The 22744-nt window shown below is 26.7% G+C and overlaps 1 protein-coding gene across 2 annotated transcripts in view; it reads left to right on the top strand.

Annotated features, from left to right (window-relative positions):
* Positions 1 to 22284, top strand: part of LOC129616474 (uncharacterized) — a 73406-nt gene extending 51122 nt beyond the window's left edge. For both annotated transcript variants that reach the window (XM_055532121.1, XM_055532123.1), the window contains exons 2-3: positions 20059 to 21902; positions 22007 to 22284. In XM_055532121.1, coding sequence (XP_055388096.1) covers positions 20063 to 21902; positions 22007 to 22155 — 1989 coding nt within the window. In that variant the 5' untranslated portion in view covers positions 20059 to 20062 and the 3' untranslated portion in view covers positions 22156 to 22284. The remainder of the gene's footprint in view (positions 1 to 20058; positions 21903 to 22006) is intronic.
* Positions 22285 to 22744: the final 460 nt, after the last annotated feature.

The following is a 22744-nucleotide window of genomic DNA, read 5'->3' as shown; positions in this document are numbered from 1 at the left end:
AGTACGGGTACTTCTAGAAGGGCTAGAGACATGGGACAAAAGGCATTAGATAGAGTTTTGCCTCTAGGGTCCCCGAAAAATCTGACATTAAAACATTTTAGCCCCGAAATAGCTCTATTTTAAGATTTTCTGAAAAAATTTTTGTATAACAAAAGCACCTTTTTCTTTTATACTTCATATTACTAGAAACGCAAACCAACAAATGAAATAATACTTTTCATTATTAGAAACACAAACCGAGAAATAAATAATATTCGAAAATACGATGATCTCACATATATTTTAAGTTCGAAAAATCGAAATAAACTTAAATAAATGTCAGATTTTATAAAAGACATCAAACGTTTTGTGACAACTGAATATTAATGCTTCATTTGTTATTGTTTTGAATATTATGTTTCGTCAGCAAGCTTTAAAAAAATATACATACACAATTCATGTACGTATGTATCTACCTAAAATTTTATTTTTATTGTTCGAGCGAAAACCTGTAAAATGCTAAATTCCAATCCATTCAAATATACATACATACATATATTCGTATATACATACATACATATATTTTTACATACATAAATTCAATTCTAAAACATTCATATATACATACATACATATATTTGAATAAAATTATTATTTTGTTTTTGACTAAACCTTTTCTTTATTTAAGAAATTAATTTTTGTATGTTTAATCCCATGATATAATAATTATGCGTTTAAAATTTAGCTACTTCTCAGGTGGTAAAAAGTACGGGTACTTCTAGAAGGGCTAGAGACATGGGACAAAAGGTATTAGATAGAGTTTTGCCTCTAGGGTCCCAGGAAAATCTGATATTGGAACTTTTTAGCCCCGAAATAGCTCTATTTTAAGATTTTCTGAAAAACTTTTTGTATAACAAAAGCACGTTTTTCTTTTATACTTTTTATAATTAGAAACATAAACCAAAAAATAAATGATACGTTTTACGTTATTCTTACTATTAGAAACACAAACCGATAAATAAATAATATTTGAAAATATAATGATCTCACATATTTTTGGTTCGGATAATCGAATTAATCTTAACGTAAATAAATGTCAGCTTTTATCAGACATCAGATGTTTTGTGACATTTGAATATTAATATTTCATTTGTTATTGTTTTGAACATTACGTTTCGTCAGCAAGCTTTAAAAAAATATACATACAGAATATATGTACGTATGTAGTTAGAATTTTATTTTTATTGTTCCAAACGAAAAACTGTAAAATGCTAAATTTTAATACATTTATATGTACATACATATATTTGAATAAAATTATTATTTTGTTTTTGCCTAAACCTTTTCTTTATTTGAAAAATTACATTCATATGTACATATATATATTTGAGTGCAATTATTATTTTATTTTAACCTAAACCTTTTCTTTATTTGAGAAATTTATTTCTATATGTTCACCCGCAGTTTTAAAAAAATAGGTATACATCCATAATTACGTATGTTTGTATTAATAATTTTATTTCTAATTATGCATACATATTCATATATACATACATACATACATATTTGAATAAAATTATTATTTTGTTTTTGAATAAACCTTTTCTTTATTTGGAAAATTCACTCCTATATGTTCACTCACAGTTTTAAAAAAACAGGTACCCATTCATAATTGTGTATGTTTGTATTAATAATTTTATTTCTAATTGTCCCAACACCAAAATTTCAAAATTTTCAATTCTAATACATTCATATGTACATACGTTCATATGTTGGAACGAAAAATATTAAAATCTTCAATTCTAAAACATTCATATATACATACATACATATATTCATATATACATACATACATATTTGAATAAAATTATTATTTTGTTTTTGACTAAACCTTTTCTTTATTTGAGAAAATAATTTTTGTAGGTTTACCCCCATGATATAATAATTATGCGTTTAAAATTTATTTCTATATATTCTACAGTTTTGAATATTATTCAATTCATATAGAAAGCTTAAAAAAATTACTCAAGAAGCTTTAAAAAAAATATACATACATACATATTTATGTACTTAAAATTTTTGCGAATTTTTCCAAACTATTATAAGAATATTTTTTTGGAAATTTTCTTTAAACTTTTATAATAACATTTATATGTTATATACTAAAAAAAATAAAACACAAAATTTAAACAAAATAAAAAAAAAAATTTTAAATTAATTTAAAAAAGAAAACTACGACAACATCCAAGCAAGCATTGATCCAATAACCTTCTGGCTATCAGACAACCACGCTACCCACTAGGCTACACAGTACCTTGAATTTAACTTAATAATTCTATATTTTATTCATATTTCGTATAACTCATCAAAAGTCATCATATTTTACATTATATATTTATATAGCTACTTCTCAGGTGGTAAAAAGTACGGGTACTCCTAGAAGGGCTAGAGACATGGGACAAAGGGCATTAGATAGAGTTTTGCCTCTAGGGTCCCCGAAAAATCTGACATTAAAACATTTTAGCCCCGAAATAGCTCTATTTTAAGATTTTCTGAAAAAATTTTTGTATAACAAAAGCACGTTTTTCTTTTATACTTTTTATAATTAGAAACACAGACCAAAAAATAAATGATACGTTTTACGTTATTTTTACTATTAGAAACACAAACCGAGAAATAAATAATATTTGAAAATATAATGATCTCACATATTTTTGGTTCGGATAATCGAATTAATCTTAACGTAAATAAATGTCAGCTTTTATCAGACATCAGATGTTTTGTGACATTTGAATATTAATATTTCATTTGTTATTGTTTTGAACATTACGCTTCGTCAGCAAGCTTTAAAAAAATATACATACAGAATATATGTACGTATGTAGTTAGAATTTTATTTTTATTGTTCCAAACGAAAAACTGTAAAATGCTAAATTTTAATACATTCATATGTACATACATATATTTGAATAAAATTATTATTTTGCTTTTGCCTAAACCTTTTCTTTATTTGAAAAATTACATTCATATGTACATATATATATTTGAGTACAATTATTATTTTATTTTAACCTAAACCTTTTCTTTATTTGAGAAATTTATTTCTATATGTTCACCCGCAGTTTTAAAAAAATAGGTATACATCCATAATTACGTATGTTTGTATTAATAATTTTATTTCTAATTATGCATACATATTCATATATACATACATACATACATATTTGAATAAAATTATTATTTTGTTTTTGAATAAACCTTTTCTTTATTTGGAAAATTCACTCCTATATGTTCACTCACAGTTTTAAAAAAACAGGTACCCATTCATAATTATGTATGTTTGTATTAATAATTTTATTTCTAATTGTCCCAACAGCAAAATTTCAAAATTTTCCATTCTAATACATTCATATGGACATACGTTCATATGTTGGAACGAAAAATATTAAAATCTTCAATTCTAAAACATTCATATATACACAGACCCGGATTTATCATACATGCAAAGTATGCATTTGCAATGGGCGATAAAAAATAGGGGCGCCATTGAAAACTTAAAAAACCCCTAAAATTAAAAAAAAAAAATTTCACCCAAAAAAAGGATTCCAAATTTTTTTTATTTATCAATTTATAGCGAAATTAACTTAATAAAATCTACCTACATGCAAACATAATATTTTGTTCCTACACATATTTTCTATTTGCACCATATAACAAAAAATGTTCATAGAATTAAAATTATTCATACATTTCTTTACTCTACACTACTCTTTCATTCTTATTTTTTATACGAATGCAGAACATATTTTTTTGAATGATATGAATCATCAGATTACAATTATTAATATTATTATTTTTATATACATTATAGAATGAATTTGTATATGCCTATAAACACAGAATATTACTTCACACAGCTGTATACATTCAATCATTCATATAATTATATAAGTGAAATCGTCTCATATAATATACATACATACATAAATAGAAGCAATGTACGCAAAAAATAAAAATATTCAAAAATACACATGTACACATAATTTATATTGCCTAATATGTATAAGATTCATAATGAACATTCATGCGTACACATATAATTATCTCATAAAGCAAAATTTTTATTTTGCTGAGATTGCTCCCTATCAACACTCGCTCGTACACATATAATTATATCACAAAGCAAAATTTTTATTATGCTCAGTGATCTCCCTGGCTACACTGGTTCGCACACATTATATTTAAATTGTTTCATACATGCAAAATTTTATTTTTGCTTAGTTGTCGCCCACTCACCAAACAAACAAACACATTATTATAATGTATTACTTTTTATGTATACTATTGCATTAGTAAACAACAAGAACAAAAAAAAAAAAAACAAAAATTAAGAATGAGAATAGAAAGAAATTAGAAAAAGAGAATGAGAGCAATATTCTTAAATAATGGAATGCATAGCTTGATATTGAGATTGTGTATACCAATATTTTCTTTTTGTTTAACAACAAAAAATTTTGAATGAATTTTAAAATTACATGATCGTTATTAATTTCTATTATGTACTATGTTTTGCTTTCGTTTTTGAAAAAACTGTTATCAATCACAGAATTAAATATTAATTGTTAATATCTACTACTTATATTGAATTGAAAAAATGTTTAATAAAAAGCTTATTTTTTAAGTCACAAATTTTAGAACGAAACTTTGATTTTCCTTAAATTTTTGAATGCAAGTCGTAACTTTTTTTATACGCTGCTTCATTTCTCAGGCGATTTGTGAAATAAAAAGCCAAATTTTATTCGTAAATTTAAAATTACGAATAATTTATTAATTTCTATGTACAATCATTTAAGTATATAAGTAAACAAATTTTTACTTTTTTTTCATATTCAAATAAGCTTTGAAAAAGTTCATTTGAAATAGTTTTTTTATTTATTTATTTATTTATTTAGTAATTTTTACTATTTATAACAATATACATATAATTAAAAAAATTCAATTACAAATATTAATTTGTTTCTATATATAAAACAAAAAATCTTATAACCTAAAAAAAAAATTTAAGTTAAATTCAAGTTATCACACAAATGTTTCTATAATATATTCTTTTAAAGTTTTTTTAAATATTCTAAAATTTTTTTCACTTTTTAAGCTTAAAGGTAATTCGTTGAATAATTTTAATCCATTATACATAATCATATTCTGAGTTTTGCTTTTTTTAAATAAATTTAATCTAAAATCCATAATGTTTCTTAAAAAATAATTATGACTATTTTTAACATATATTAATCTATTGGTTAAGTATTGAGGTATCATTTTATTTTTTATTTTAAACACAATCAATAACACATTCATTTTAATTCTTTGAGTTACACTCAACCACTTCAAAGTGCTCAGCATAAAAGTTTTAGAAGAATATCTATTGAATTTAAGAATACTTCTCATACCCTTATTTTGTAATCTTTGCAATCTGCTCATCATTTCAGAATTCATAGTGAAAAGAATTGAAGAGCAGTATTCGAAGTGTGGCCTTATCATAATATTAAATAGCTTTATTGCACTCATTAATGACAAATTTTTTCGAATTTTTGAAAAAAATCCTTATTTTTTCGCTATCTTTTTACATAAGTAATCCAAATGTGACTTAAAATTTAGCTTGTTGTCTATAACTACACCTAAATATTTAATTTCACTAACATTGTCAATTGTTACATTATCAATTTTAATTTCAACATTAGAATTATTATTAATTATCATACTCTTCGTTTTAATCACATTTAATTTTAATTTATTACATATCAGCCAATCGTTTAATGCTTTTAAGTCACCATTAATTTTTGACACACATTCCTCCACTGAGTTACCTACAGTATAAACTAAAGCATCATCTGCAAACAAAGCTAAACTACTTAACCTGATTACCTTCTCCATATCATTAATATAAATTAAAAATAATAATACACCTAATATTGTACCTTGAGGTACACCAAGTGGCACATCAATTGAATCAGATAGTGAATTACCAACTCTTGTTCTTTGAGTGCGATTTGCCAAATATGAACCAAACCAGCACAATTCAATGTCGCAAATACCATAGTTACTTAATTTCTGCATTAATATATTACGATCTACTGTTTCAAATGCGCGCTGTAGATCAAGAAAAACTGCCCCAACCACCTTATTATCATCAACAGCAATTTTCCAGTTAGTCAATACCAAATTTAATAATGATTCACAACTGTGATTTTTGCGAAATCCGGATTGATTCAACGATATTAAACCATTTGTTTCAAAAAATTGTTCCAATTGGACGCATACAACCTTTTCTAATATTTTAGCCAGAACCGGATATTAATAGGACGGAATTCTTTACATTGGATTGTGTTCTTTACCTTTTCAACTGGAACTATAATTGACTCCTTCAAACATTCCGGAAAGATACCAGATCGTAAGGATTCATTTATAATTTGCAGAAGATTATTACCAATCAGATCAATATTGTCATTAATCATTTGCACATTACAAAAGTTCATATCATTCTTATTATTAATTGTCCTTAATACCGACTTTAAATCATTTAATGTACATTGCTTAAATTCAAAACGTAAATTTCTATTTTCAATTAAGTTTATGTACTGTCTTATTGGTATAGATTTATTGACATCATTAACACTATTAATAAAGTATTTATTAAAATTATTGCAAATTTCAGTATCATTTTTAAAAGTTTTATTATCAAAAATTACTTCTTTTATTTCTCTTTTAGATTTCTTCAATACTAATTGCTTTATAGACTTCCACATAGATTTTTGATCAATTTCTTTATCAATTTTGTTATAAATTAATTTAAATTTAGCATTATTTATCATATTTTTGTAATTGTTTCGTAGTTTTTTATATTTATTCCACTCAATTACACTGTTTGTAATATTAGCTATTCTATATTGCCTTATCTTTTCATTTTTTAACATACGTAAGTCTTCAGAATACCACTCACAATTATTATTATTATAAACTTTTTTTTTAACAACAAATTGATCAACAATATTTATTAAATTATTATGAAATATTTGAGCTTTTGAATTGCAATCAAGAAAGTACATTGTCATTAATTCACTACAATTTATTTTACTTCTAAATCTATTTTTGTTATAATTCAAATACTTAATCTCTAATGGTTCAGGTCTTGTGTTGACTTTAATATTAACTTCAATCAATATAGTTTCATGATCACTGATTTTTAGATCTTCCTCAACTATAGCACTAATATTGTACTTATCATTAACTAAAACATAATCAATAAGAGATCTAGAGGTTTCAGAAATTCTAGTATACTGATTTACAATTTGATAAAAACTACTGTCACATAAGATTTCTGCTATTTTATTTTTAGTAAAGTTATTAAGCAACCAATTAATATTAAAGTCACCCGATATTATCACATTTTGTTTAAATTCATTTAGTTCATTTAAGCAAACAGCATTTAGTTTTCATAGAACCTTTTACAATAAGTTTCACTTACGTCAAAAAGTAAATTTTTTGGTTGTTAAAATCAAAAAATCAAGTTTAAATGATTGATATAAATTTGATCATAACTTCATAAAAAAACATACAGTTAAATAAATTACCTTGTTTTTGAATTTATAAAACAAAAAATTGAAAGTTTAGTTCCAGACTTTAATTCTATAATTCAGCTTAATAAGGTTACAAGAAAGTGCTTTATGATGCACAATGTGCAATGCCTATTAAATTTTGTTCACAGTAATAAAATAGGTGAAACGGTTGAAGGGGGGGGGGGGGGGGGGCGCACTTTTTAAGAACCGCTTAGGGCGACGAATACATGAGGGGCGCGCCTGTATATACATACATACATATATTCATATATACATACATACATATTTGAATAAAATTATTATTTTGTTTTTGACTAAACCTTTTCTTTATTTGAGAAAATAATTTTTGTAGGTTTACCCCCATGATATAATAATTATGCGTTTAAAATTTATTTCTATATATTCTACAGTTTTGAATATTATTAAATTCATATAGAAAGCTTAAAAAAATTACTCAAAAAGCTTTAAAAAAATATACATACATACATATTTATGTACTTAAAATTTTTGCGAATTTTTCCAAACTATTATAAGAATATTTTTTTGGAAATTTTCTTTAAACTTTTATAATAACATTTATATGTTATATACTAAAAAAAATAAAACACAAAATTTAAACAAAATAAAAAAAAAAATTTTTAAAATAATCTAAAAAAGAAAAATACGACAACATCCAAGCAAGCATTGATCCAATAACCTTCTGGCTATCAGACTACCACGCTACCCACTAGGCTACGCAGTACCTTGAATTTCCCTTAATAATTCTATATTTTATTCATATTTCGTATAACTCATCAAAAGCCATCATATTTTACATTATATATTTATATAGCTACTTCTCAGGTGGTAAAAAGTACGGGTACTTCTAGAAGGGCTAGAGACATGGGGCAAAGGGCATTAGATAGAGTTTTGCCTCTAGGGTCCCCGAAAAATCTGCCATTAAAACATTTTAGCCCCGAAATAGCTCTATTTTAAGATTTTCTGAAAAAATTTTTGTATAACAAAAGCACCTTTTTCTTTTATACTTCATATTACTAGAAACGCAAACCAACAAATGAAATAATACTTTTTATTATTAGAAACACAAACCGAGAACGAGAAATAATATTCGAAAATACAATGCTCTCACATATATTTTAAGTTCGAAAAATCGAAATAAACTTAAATAAATGTCAGATTTTATAAAAGACATCAGATGTTTTGTGGCAACTGAACATTAATGCTTCATTTGTTATTGTTTTGAATATTTTGTTTCGTCAGCAAGCTTTAAAAAAATATACATACACAATTTATGTACGTATGTATCTACCTAAAATTTTATTTTTATTGTTCGAGCGAAAACCTGTAAAATGCTAAATTCCAATCCATTCAAATGTACATACATACATTTATTCATATATACATATATACATATATTTTTACATACATAAATTGTTATTTTGTTTTTGACTAAACCTTTTCTTTATTTGGAAAATTCAATCCTATATGTTCACCCACAGTTTTAAAAAAACAGGTATCCATTCATAATTATGTCTGTTTGCATTTATAATTTTATTTCTAATTGTTCCAACAGCAAAATTTCAAAATTTTCGATTCTAATACATTTATATGTATATACGTTCATATGTTGGAACGAAAAATTTTAAAATCTTCAATTCTAAAACATTCATATATACATACATACATATATTTGAATAAAATTATTATATTGTTTTTGACTATACCTTTTCTTTATTTGAGATATTAATTTTTGTATGTTTAACCCCATGATATAATAATTATGCGTTTAAAATTTATTTCTATATATTTTACAGTTTTGAATATTATTAAATTCATATAGAAAGCTTAAAAAAATTACTCAGGAAGCTTTAAAAAAAAATATACATACATACATATTTACAGGCGCGGTACTGATGTATTCGTCGCCCTAAGCGGTTCCTAAAAAGTGCGCCCCCCCCCCCCCCCCTTCAACCGTTTCACCTATTTTAGTACTGTGAACAAAATTTAATAGGCATTGCACATTGTGCATCATAAAGCACTTTCTTGTAACCTTATTATGCTGAATTATAGAATTAAAGTCTGGAACTTAACTTTAAATTTTTTGTTTTATAAATTCAAAAACAAGGTAATTTATTTCACTGTATGTTTTTTTATGAAGTTATGATCAGATTTATATCAATCATTTAAACTTGATTTTTTGATTTTAACAACCAAAAAATTTACTTTTTGACGTAAGTGAAACTTATTGTAAAAGGTTCTATGAAAATTATATCAAATGAATTTTTTCAAAGCTTATTTGAATATGAAAAAAAGTAAAAAATTATTTTTATTTTTATTCGTAATTTTAAATTTACGAATACATAAAAATTCTTAACATTCGCTTGATTATTAAACAACATTTTTTCAATTCAATATAAGTAGTAGATATTACCAATTAATATTTAATTCTGAGATTGATAACAGTTTTAACTCAAAAACGAAAGCAAAACATAGTAGTAGAAATTGATAACGATCATGTAATTTTGAAATTCATTCAAAATTTTTTGTTGTTAAACAAAAAGAAAATATTGGTATACACAATCTCAATATCAAGCTATGCATTCCATTATTTAAGAATATTGCTCTCATTCTCTTTTTATACCCGTACGAACGTATGTTCGAAGGGTATACTAAATTTGCCTTACCGTTTGTAACGCTAAGAAATAACGGTGTTAGATATAGACTCAAGTGTATGTTTTTGATCAGCGTCAAATTCTGAGTTGATTTATCTTTGTCTGTCCGTCCGTCCGTCCGTCCGTCCGACCGTCCGTCCGTCCGTCCGTCCGAACGATAACTCAAAAACTAATTGAGCTAAGTTCACCAAATTTTCACAAATGATTTATTGTAGTAAGTGCCAGAACCCTATTTAAATTGGATATGATCGATGTACCGGTTCGGGTAGCTGCCATACAACTTTAAAATTTATTTGACTATATCTCATAAACTATAAAAGTTATGGTATTGAAATTTCACACAAACAAATATATTAGTAGGGCCAATGTGTCACATAAAAGTCGTTGAAATTACTTGGCTTCTTCTGGTACCTACCATACAACTTCCAAAATTATTTGGCTATATTTCAGAAACTATTCAAGCTATGGTATTGAAATTTCACACAAACAAATATATTAGTAGGGCCAATGTGTTACATAAAAGTCGTTGAAATTACTTGGCTCCTTCTGGTACTTGCCATACAACTTCAAAAGTTATTTGGCTATATCTCAGAAACTATAAAAGCTGTGATATTGATATTTCACACAAGTGAATATATGAGTAGGGCCGATGTGTCTCGTAAAAGTCGTTGAAATTACTTGGCTTCTTCTGGTACCTGCCATACAACTTCAAAAGTTATTTGACTATATCTCAGAAACTATACAAGCTGTGATATTGAGATTTCACACAAGTTAATATATTAGTAGGGCCGATGTGCTTGATAAAATTCGCTAAAATTTCTTGGCTCTTTCTGGTAGCTGCCATACAACATCAATAGTAGTTTGTCACAACCAGTATTTTGAATATCATATAGTACTGAAATTTTGCATAAATTAATATGGTAATACGGCAACTTAAAGTCATAGTCTGCCCCATAGTTAGTTATGGCACATTAGTTATTCGCACATAGGATAACAAATTCGTACGGGTATCACAGAGTTGACAAGGTCAACTCTATTTTTTTTCTCGTTATAATTTCTTTCTATTCTCATTCTTAATTTTTGTTTTTTTTGTTTTGTTCTTGTTGTTTACTAATGCAATAGTATACAGAAAAAGTAATACATTATAATAATGTGTTTGTTTGTTTGGTGAGTGGGCGACAACTAAGCATTAATAAAATTTTGCATTTATGAAACAATTTAAATATAATGTGTGCGAACGAGTGTAGCCAGGGAGATCACTAAGCATAATAAAAATTTTGCTTTGTGATATAATTACATGTGTACGAGCGAGTGTTGATAGGGAGCAATCTCAGCAAAATAAAAATCTTGCTTTATGAGATAATAATATGTGTACGCATGAGTGTTGATCTTATTCATATTAAACAATATAAATTATGTGTGCATGTATATTTTTGAATATTTTTATTTTTTGCGTATCTTGCTTCTATGTATATTATAATATACATAGAATGAGACGATTTCACTGTTGTTGTCAACATGTATATGTTGGATTGAATGTGTACAGCTGTATATTTTCTGTTTATAGGCATAATATACGAATTTATTCTAGTATGTACGTAAAAGGAAAAATTAATAATTGCAATTCTGATGATTCATACATTGAAAAAAATATTTTGTGTATTCGTACAAAAAATAAGAGTAGTGTAGAGTAAGAAAATGTATCAATAATTTTCATTCTACGAACATTTCATTGTATATGAAAGAAAAATATATGAAGATCAATACTTTACTCAAATTTTTTATATTATTAGGAATAAAATATTATGTTTGTATGTAGGTACATTTTATAAAGTTAATTTCGCTGTAAATTGAATCCCCTGCTTTTCTGTCACTGCAAATGCATACTTTGCATATATGAAAAATCCGTCCCTGCATATTTATGTACTTAAAATTTTTGCGAATTTTTCCAAACTATTATAAGAATATTTTTTTGGAAATTTTCTTTAAACTTTTATAATAACATTTATATGTTATATATTAAAAAAAAATAAAACACAAAATTTAAACAAAATAAAAAAAAAAATTTTAAAATAATCCAAAAAAATAAAAATACGACAACATCCAGGCAAGCATTGATCCAATAACCTTCTAGCTATCAGACTACCATGCTAACCACTAGGCTACGCAGCACTTTGAATTTCCCTTAATAATTCTATATTTTATTCATATTTTGTATAACTCTTCAAAAACCATCATATTTTACATTATATATATATAGCTACTTCTCAGGTGGTAAAAAGTACGGGTACTTCTAGAAGGGCTAGAGACATGGGACAAAAGGCATTAGATAGGGTTTTGCTTCCACGGTCCCAGAAAAGCATTAATTCCACCCGCCCTCCTTTTTCACCCCCTCCCAAGATGCTTTGTAATCGTTTTTTCAAAATGGTACTACATCCTGTAGGGGTAACTTTTTATTTACTTTTGGTGGTATAAATATTGTATATAAATTCATATTTGGAATTTATAAATATATAAATTTTGTGTGTTATAACAAAAAGTGATAACTTAAGAAAATTGTAAAATGTTATAACAAAAAGTGATATAACTTCTTAAGAAAATTGTAAAGTTTTAATAAAATCTACCTTGTTTTGTAATAAGTATGTATGTAGGCATTTAGTTATGTGTTCTTTTCGTGATCTCATGCAAAATGTATTAGTAAGCAAAACATAAGTGTATATTAAACTTCTTGACAATATATTTTTAGGGCAAAATTTTATAAGAAAATTTTATTTTATTGAATTAAAATTTTTACAAAAGGGGTATTTTCAAAAAATATTTTGAACGCAAACTCGCTGGTATTGATTTGTAAGGGTGAAGCTTTTTTATTTAATTAAAAAAAATAAAATTATCAATAAAAAAAAGTTCATCTGGCAAATCGCATTTTTCATTATTCGAACTTGGGACATTTTGCATAGAAATCGTATGCTATACGCATTTACCTATACACGTTAGTATTGGAGTTAACTCATTCTAGAATCACGCGTCTTATTCGCATCTATTATAAACTCCAAATACATACGTACATGCATTTTATTTGTCGAATTATTTTATGCGTATACAGTCACTTATCGCTTAAAGTGCTTATTGTAAAAGGTATTTTACGATTTTATAACTCAAATCGAGGTTCTAAAATAAATTACTCAAAAGGTAAGAGATCTTAAAGGAACTAATTATTTGTTTAATTATGTATTTTTAGCCCTTTCCCAAAAATGTTTGAAAAAAGTGCTTTTTAGTTTCACTCTGTCCGTCCGTCTGTCCGTGTGTCTGTCTACAAAACTTCTACACACTTGAAGATAGAAAACTGAAATATAATACGTACATAGATCTTTACTAGAAACATATTTCCTTAGAATAAAATTTTTACCTATCTTAAAAATGGCCTTTTTTAAAGGCAGCGACTTGCTTTCCCTAGCGCGGTATACTATAGTTAAACTTTAGAAAAACAAAATGGCCGTTGACATTTACCGTTATCTAGTCTTTTTTTTCCAAATTTTTGAATTCGTTTTTCTTCTAGACCTCAGCCTGTAGAAGCTTAAAATTTTAGGGACTTTTAGACATTAACAAATGGTTCATTTGTTTGGAAGAAAATTTTTTTCCATCTCCACCCTCTCTCAAGTTATCGCCTCTTGATATTTTTAAAATTTGAATTTTTGACACCTTATATTTCCGAAACCGCAAGCTTTTTCAAATTTCTATAAACACAAAAAGCTAACGGTAAATTCCATGACATTAAAAAATATAATTATTTTCCTTAAGTCACACAATTAATCCTTAAAATCGAGAATTATGTTAACCCCACTTTATATTAATTTTTGCTTTATTTCAAAGACTGTATAAATCGTTCATCCTAAATGCATGCAATCCTAGAAATACTTTTGTATATGAATGAAAATAATTTGAATAGTGTGATAGGTATACATAGACTGTATTTAAAAGCAGAATTTTCACTTGTTGAAGGGAAAAGTTAGTTTTTAGAACTTTTCTTATTTTAAGTTTTATCTTATTATTTATTAGGAAAAAGCATATCTATATGTATGTATATTACGGGTGTGTTTTTGAAAAAATAAAGTAAACTTAAAATATCTCAGCCACAGAATGGAACACAATTTCAAAACTACAGGAATAATACTTGCAAGGCTTGCAAAACAAAAACACACGACTAGTTCTTAATTGTAAGTAATTTAATTTGATCTATTAAAAAAATAAGTTCATTAACATAATTGTATTCGTCAAGAATTATTTTCAAAGCTAAATCTAGAATATGCAAAAAATGTTGTAAAAGATCATTAAAATCTTATGACAAATTAAGTTTCAAAATATTTGTATCGTTATGCATTAATTTTTTTTTTTAAATCAAATTTAATATCGTTAAAAGTATAATGATCGAAAATATAATGATCTCACATATTTTAAGTTCGAACAATCGAAATAAACTTAAATAAATGTCAGGTTTTAGAAATTGTTTTGTGGCAACTGAATATTAATGCTTCATTTGTTATTGTTTTGAATATTATGTTTCGTTAGCAAGCTTTAAAAAAATATACGTGCACAATTTATGTACGTATGTATATACCTAAAATTTAATTTTTATTGTTCGAGCGAAAAACTGTAAAATGCTAAATTCTAATCCATTCATATGTACATACACATATTTGAATAAAATTATTATTTTGTTTTTGCTAAAACTTTTCTTTATTTGAAAAATTTAATCGATATGTTCACCCACAGTTTTAAAAAAACAGGTATCCATTCATAATTATGTATGTTTATACTTATAATTTTATTTCTAATTGTTCCAACAGAAAATTTCAAAATGTTCAATTCTAATACATTCATATGTACATACTTTAATATGTTCATAAACCTTTTCTATATTTGAAAAATTAATTTTTGTATGTTAACCCCCATGATTTAATAATTATGCGTTTAAAATTTATTTTTAAATAGCAAACCACAGTTTTGAATATTATTCAATTCATACAAGCTCTAAAAAAACTCTACATACATACATATTTATGTACTTAAAATTTTTCCATTTTTTTTTTTAATTTTCTTTAAACTTTTATAATAACATTTATCTGTTATACATATGTATATATAAAAAAATAAAACAGAAAATTTAAACAAAATAAAAAAAATAATCAGGCACAAGGCTACGCAGTACCTAGAATTTTCCTTTATAATTCTATATTTTATTCATATTTCGTATAACTCATCAAAAACCATCATATTTTACATTACATATATATAGCTACTTTTCAGGTGACAAAAAGTACGGGTACTTCTAGAAGGCATAGAAATCGTATGCTATACGCATTTACCTATACACGTTAGTATTGGAGTTAACTCGTTCTAGAGTCACGCGTCTTATTCGCATCTATTATAAACTCCAAATACATACGTACATGCATTTTAGTGTCGAATTATTTTATGCGTATACAGTCATTTATCGCTTAGAGTGCGATAAATGACTGTATACGTAAGAGATCTTAAAGGAACTAATTATTTGTTTAATTATGTATTTTTAGCACTTTTCCAAAAAATGTTTGAAAAAAGTGCGTTTTAGTTTCACTCTGTCCGTCCGTCTGTCCGTGTGTCTGTCTACAAAACTTCTACACACTTGAAGATAGAAAACTGAAATATAATACGTACATAGATCTTTACTAGAAACATATTTCCTTAGAATAAAATTTTTACCTATCTTAAAAATGGCCTTTTTTAAAGGCAGCGACTTGCTTTCCCTAGCGCGGTATACTATAGTTAAACTTTAGAAAAACAAAATGGCCGTTGACATTTACCGTTATCTAGTCTTTTTTTTCCAAATTTTTGATTTCGTTTTTCTTCTAGACCTCAGCCTGTAGAAGCTTAAAATTTTAGGGGCTTTTAGACATTAACAAATGGTTCATTTGTTTGGAAGAAAATTTTTTTCCATCTCCACCCTCTCTCAAGTTATCGCCTCTTGATATTTTTAAAATTTGAATTTTTGACACCTTATATTTCCGAAACCGCAAGCTTTTTCAAATTTTTATAAACACAAAAAGCTAACGGTAAATTCCATGACATTAAAAAATATAATTATTTTCCTTAAGTCAAACAATTAACCCCTAAAATCGAGAATTATGTTAACCCCACTTTATATTAATTTTTGCTTTATTTCAAAGACTGTATAAATCGTTCATCCTAAATGTATGCAATCCTAGAAATAATTTTGTATATGAATGAAAATAATTTGAATAGTGTGATAGGTATACATAGACTGTATTTAAAAGCAGAATTTTCACTTGTTGAAGGGAAAAGTTCATTGGTAATTATTTTTAGAACTTTTCTTATTTTAAGTTTTATCTTATTATTTATTAGGAAAAAGTATATCTATATGTATGTATATTACGGGTGTGTTTTTGAAAATATAAAGTAAACTTAAAATATCTCAGCCACAGAATGGAACACAATTTCAAAACTACAGGAATAATACTTGCAAGGCTTGCAATACAAAAACACACGACTAGTTCTTAATTGTAAGTAATTTAATTTGATCTATTAAAAAAATAAGTTCATTAACATAATTGTATTCGTCAAGAATTATTTCCAAAGCTAAATCTAGAATATGCAAAAAAATGTTGAAAAAGATCATTAAAATCTTATGACAAATTAAGTTTCAAAATATTTGTATCGTTATGCATTAATTTTTTTTTAAATCAAATTTAATATCGTTAAAAGTACATATCATATCGTTTACAAGGACTTTTTGGTTTTCCATTTCTTTTCTTATTAAGATTTCCTTCCTTTGTTCATCTGGTGGTTTTCTGCAAGCCCATTTCTTTTGGATGCGGACGTCCGGGGAAAACAGAAGGTATTGCGACGTTAAGCAATTTTGATCTCAACAAATCATACGGAGTTTTTTTATTTTGTATCATCAAGTTATGTTGTACATCTTCCGACCGAAAATGTTGAATGCATATCGCTGAATAATTCGTTGGTGTTCAATTCCTTTTTCTAATGCTTGTATCCATTTATCCCTGATGACTTCATTCTTTGGAAATATAAGGTATAGCACGTTCGTTTTCCTTTCCTCGTAGGCTATAGCTTCTGCCTCCTTCGACGCAACTTTACTAAAAATTTTAAACAACAAACAAATTATTTTACCGCACAGCGACACAATTCCCGTACGAAATTTATATATGGACTAAAGTCTCATTTTTTCTACAATAATCAATAGACACAAATACAAAAATACTAACATGTCTTGTACATTATAGGAGTCTATGATTTCAAATAGAAGATTGCATGTAGCATCTCATGTAAACAATACTTAATAATTATGTTAATGTCTTTATATCTAACAAGTACCAATGCTCAGAGAGAAACTTGAAAGCACGACCTTATTTTATATGGGGTTTTTTAAATCGAAGTGGCTATTTTTTGAGAAGAAATATTAAAATAAATTCACACTTATTATAAAGCAGGTAAAATTTAGAAAATATATTTGAAAAATCAAAAAAATATATTAATATTTTCATTGATAATTATTTTAAAATTAAAAAAAAAACGGAAAAACAACAAGCACATCCTTCGCCTTCAACGTTTTATATGTTACTGAAAGCATTTCATTATTTTTAAGTGAACAGCATTTTTTTCTCATAGGGTAAGTTAACTCAAGATATGGGGAGTAACTGTGGTGTCAAGTTGAAAATATAATTAATGAAAGATAATTCTTAAATATTAATATAAATACATACTAAAGAAAAAATTTGAAGAGGGAATTAGAAAATAGTATCTTAAATACAATCAAATATTATTTGTTAAATACAAATTTTATATAAAATTCAAAATTTTACCTCTATTTTTATTTGAAAAAATATTAAAAACTTACTATCATTTATATCAATTACCTGAGAAAAAAAAATATTTAAAATGTTTGGAAAAAACAATCATATATTTTTATGACCGGATTTGAATATTTTTCTATTTTTGAAATAAATGGAATTTTCCCAAATGACTCGAAAATTCCGACTGTAAAATAACAGGTATTTTAAAATTTTTGTTCAGGTATTTTAAAATTCTTTCCGTTTAGAATTAAGATAGGTCATACATACACATGCAGGGACATTTTATAAATAGATTGCTCTTGTTTACCTGCTAATAAAATATGAAAAAAGAGCACAGCAAAATTTTTGAAGCACTCAATATAACATGTTTGAAATAGTTTTGAAATAATTATTTGAAAAAAAATTTATTGGAAGTAGGTACATACATATTTATTTTTAATAACTTAAAAACTAACTGAAATTATTTGAAACAATTTTATAAGTAACGTATAAATAACCGAAATGAGATAATTAAAATTGTTGAAATGTGTCAACCTATATTACTTTTAATAACATTTTTGTTATCCGACACTACTCAACTTACCTTATTGGGAAATACAAAATGTGCATAAAAAATTATACATCCTTCCTCATTAATATTTGAAACCATACTGAAATTTGAATTTGAAATTTTTTTCATTGTTTCTTTCCTCCTACCTTTCTTTCTTTTTCGTGCAAAAGGATTAAATGGGAAGCTTTTTAAAAAATGTGTATAATATCCTGAAATTTTTTAAAATATTAAACTCTTTTTTACTTAAAAAAAAAAGAAAAAAATAATAAAAAATATGACACGATCAGTGGCATTTAAAGAAAAAACTAGCAACGAAATAAATATTTCGTAAAAAAAATTGAGTATTGGGACTTGTTAGATATAAAGTCATTAATTATGTAAATTACAATATAACGCAATGTGAAGAACAATTTGCCGGCAATGCATTTATGCGTCTGTTGTTGCTCAGTTGATAGAGCGTCCGCATAGAAAGCAGTATGTACTGCAGATGTTGGAGATGCTTTATGGCCCAGATAGTCTATGCCCTTTCTTTTTTTTTATGTTTGATGTCTTCACCTACTTGACTTGTGTGCTAACTACACTAATTTTGACGATTATTGATACTAAATGCTAGTATTTTATGATTTCCTAACTATATAAGATAATTTTGTGTTGTATACACTTTGTTTATTGTTTTTACTGTATATTGATTTTGTTGAATTTTACCTTACTTTATTTTTTGGTTTTAATTTATTCTGTATGCTTGTTTTAAACTTTTCCTACTCAAATCAGCTTTTGTAACACATACTAATATTATTTTGGGCTATAAAGGAACTTGAAGTTCTCTTCTAACACTTCTTTGCTCAAATTTTCAAATCAGTTTGAAGTGTCAAGCAGCGTGAGAGCCTAACAAATAATTGATATAATTTATTAGATAATAATAGTAACCTTTATTTGTAATTTACCAGGTAATAATAATAACGTAATTTTTTGATCTATTTATCTACTTCATTATTTATAGTATTATCGCGACAATATGAATACTTTTTCTGGACATGGCATATAATAAAAATTATGTTGTCACATGATGTATGTAGATGTAAACCGTCTACATAGTTTTTGCAGTTATTTCTTCATTTAAGCCCTTTTAGAATCAAATTTTAAAATCGTTTCTAATAAAAGTAGGAGACGATTTAAAATAAAGGTAGTAAAGGTTATGACAATGGGGAACACCGGATTTTCTTTGAGCTTACGTTTAAACTTTTTTTACAATAGCTAATTTAAATATGTTTAACTGACATATTTGTCAGTTAAACATATTTAAATTATTTTTTCACTTATTTTTTACATAATATTATAAGTTTAACTTACGTTTTTCATTTTGGTATTTTTTCCAGCCCGATGAATAACAATAAAATATTTAATTCGTCCGAATTTCATGTAAAAAATGCTGAATGTTATAGCAAACAAGATGAAACTAAAGAATATAAAAAAGATGAAGCAGTTGTTACTATTCCGCCAGATGCTGGATGGGCGTGGATTGTTATGATATCATCCTTTTTATGTAACATCGTGGTAGATGGGATCGTGTTTAGTTCTGGCGCTATTCAAATGTACATAGTGAATGATTTTGGAGCCTCCCAAGGCTATGTCGCTCTGGTGAGCTCTCTTTTAAGCGGATTCTATTTAATTGCAGGACCCTTTGTAAGTGCATTATGTAACAGATTTGGATTCCGCCCAGTAACAATAGCTGGAGCTATAATTGCATCATCAGCGTTCTGTTTATCATATTTTGCAAACAGCGTTGAATTTTTGTTTTTGACATATGGCATAATTGGTGGAATTGGATTTTGCTTAATTTATATACCGTCAGTTATTACAATTGGTTACTATTTTGAAAAATGGCGTGCTTTAGCTACTGGAATCGCTTTATGTGGATCAGGAGTCGGAACATTTATATTTGCTCCTTTAACCAAATTTTTGATTCAACAGTCTGGTTGGAGGAACACATTAGTAATTCAAGGCGCCATAATATTATCGTGCGCCATTTATGCTATGGCGTATCGGCCGATTCCACCAATTCACTTTGAAATTTCAAATAAAGAGGAAGAAATAAATGAAAAATTAAGTTTAAACAAAGGAGTTTCTTCAAAAAGTCATTTAATTAAACCTTTACCCGAAGGCAGACTTGCTTTTTCTGTTCCAAATAGCGCATATAGTACATATATGGGACAAGCCAGTAACTCACATCATCCAACAGCTTTCGAAGTTTTCAGAGCAGCTCACTTAGAAAAAAATTTTACAAATTTTTCTCAAAAAGGAACAGAATTGAAAATTTTAAAAAAAAGTAATGTTTTGCAAAATACAAATGATGTGCAAAAACCAAATTTTAACTTAACAAAAGAACTTGCGACTCTTGGCGAGAGAGAAGAAGAGAAAGAGGAAACTGAAAGCCATAATTTATTGGTGACAGAAAAAACTGTAAAAGAAATGCAAAATCTGTCAGGCAGGCGTCATACCGTTTCCACGTCTAGAAGGCCGGGAGAATTCGGCTCAAGAAACAACAAATTAGGGAGCCATTGTGATATTCGACCAATGTACAGAGATGATGTTTTTTTTACTGGATCTTTAGTAAGAATTCCTCAATACACGTCGCAGACATCCCTGGCATACCATATGTCAGTAACAAGACTTCCCACCACAAAGGATTTAAGAGAACGGGAAGAGCCTGGTTGTAAAATTTTTCCTGAAGCTTTTATGCGCACATTGTCAACCATGTTAGATGTCGAGCTACTAAAATCACCGTCGTTTATGCTTTTATGCACAAGTGGATTCCTAACTATGATGGGTTTTTTTATACCCTTTATTTTTATCGAACGTCGTGCTATAAAAAATGGTATGGATGAAAATACTGCCAATTTCATTATATCCGTCATTGGTATAACAAATACCGTTTCTAGGATTGTATGCGGTATGATGAGTTCTTTCAAAATTAGTGCATTGCATCTAAATAATGTTGCTATAACTGCTGGCGGAGTTGCAACTTGTTTAAGTTGTTATTCTATCACTTCAGGCGTTCAGTTTTCTTATGCCGTTATGTTTGGTATTTGTATTGCATGTTTCTCTGCTTTGAGATCCATAATTGCTGTAGAGCTAATGGGACTGGAAAAACTAACAAATGCCTTTGGATTTTTAATGCTATTTCAAGGATTAGCTGCCGCTATAGGTTCACCAATAGCAGGTATAATACTTAAGACTAGAAATATACAAGTTTACCTTAACGACCACTTATCTATGGTTACATATAATAAAATTATGTTACAACCTTTTTAAATATTTTTCTAGGGTTCTTCTATGATTATACTGGAAGTTATAATGCGTCATTTTGGTTTGCTGGAATATTAATAACAATTTCTGCTGTCCTCTGTTATCCTTTGAACTACGTTAATCTTTGGGAAAAGAATAGAAAAAATAGAAAAAATGAAGCACAATAAATTTTTCAATTTAGTTTCATTAACTCATTTAAGAAAATAGTTATTTATTCTGACTGAGCATATTATTGTTGTTAAAGTTTTTATACTTATGAATATGTTAAATATTACATGAAATAAATCAATTGGAAACAAAAATTTATTTTTCGTAAAAATTTGTTGCTTGCAGCTATATCAATTGAATGCAAATTTTTTAAAGATATGTAAATTAATTGCAAATTCAAATATTAAGACATTAAATTTCCAGTGTGAATAAACACTTTACCAAAATTTTAGAACTATAGTGATTTTCGATAATGCAGACATGTTTTTAAAAGTTCGACTTCTACATAAAATCTCAAAGTCTTTTTACACATTTGAATATCTTACTTTTACAGATTTGTAGTGTGCTAAAACTATCAATAAAAAAATAAACGGCACAAGTATTACAAAAAAAAACTTACTAAAGAGCATAGCACTTAATAAGAATAATAAGGTAGCATATTCCCATCAGCTGGTCTTAGAAAGTTTTTATAAAATACGTTATGAGTGTAACTATTTGAAATATTTTTTAAACGTTCAGTTTTGTAAGAGTGGAAATGAAAATATTTGT

This window comes from Condylostylus longicornis, unplaced genomic scaffold, assembly GCF_029603195.1.
Source record: "Condylostylus longicornis isolate FDR11 unplaced genomic scaffold, ASM2960319v2 ptg000220l, whole genome shotgun sequence".
Classification (NCBI taxonomy): Eukaryota; Metazoa; Arthropoda; class Insecta; order Diptera; family Dolichopodidae; genus Condylostylus; species Condylostylus longicornis.
This window is presented reverse-complemented; position numbering and strand designations above follow the sequence as displayed.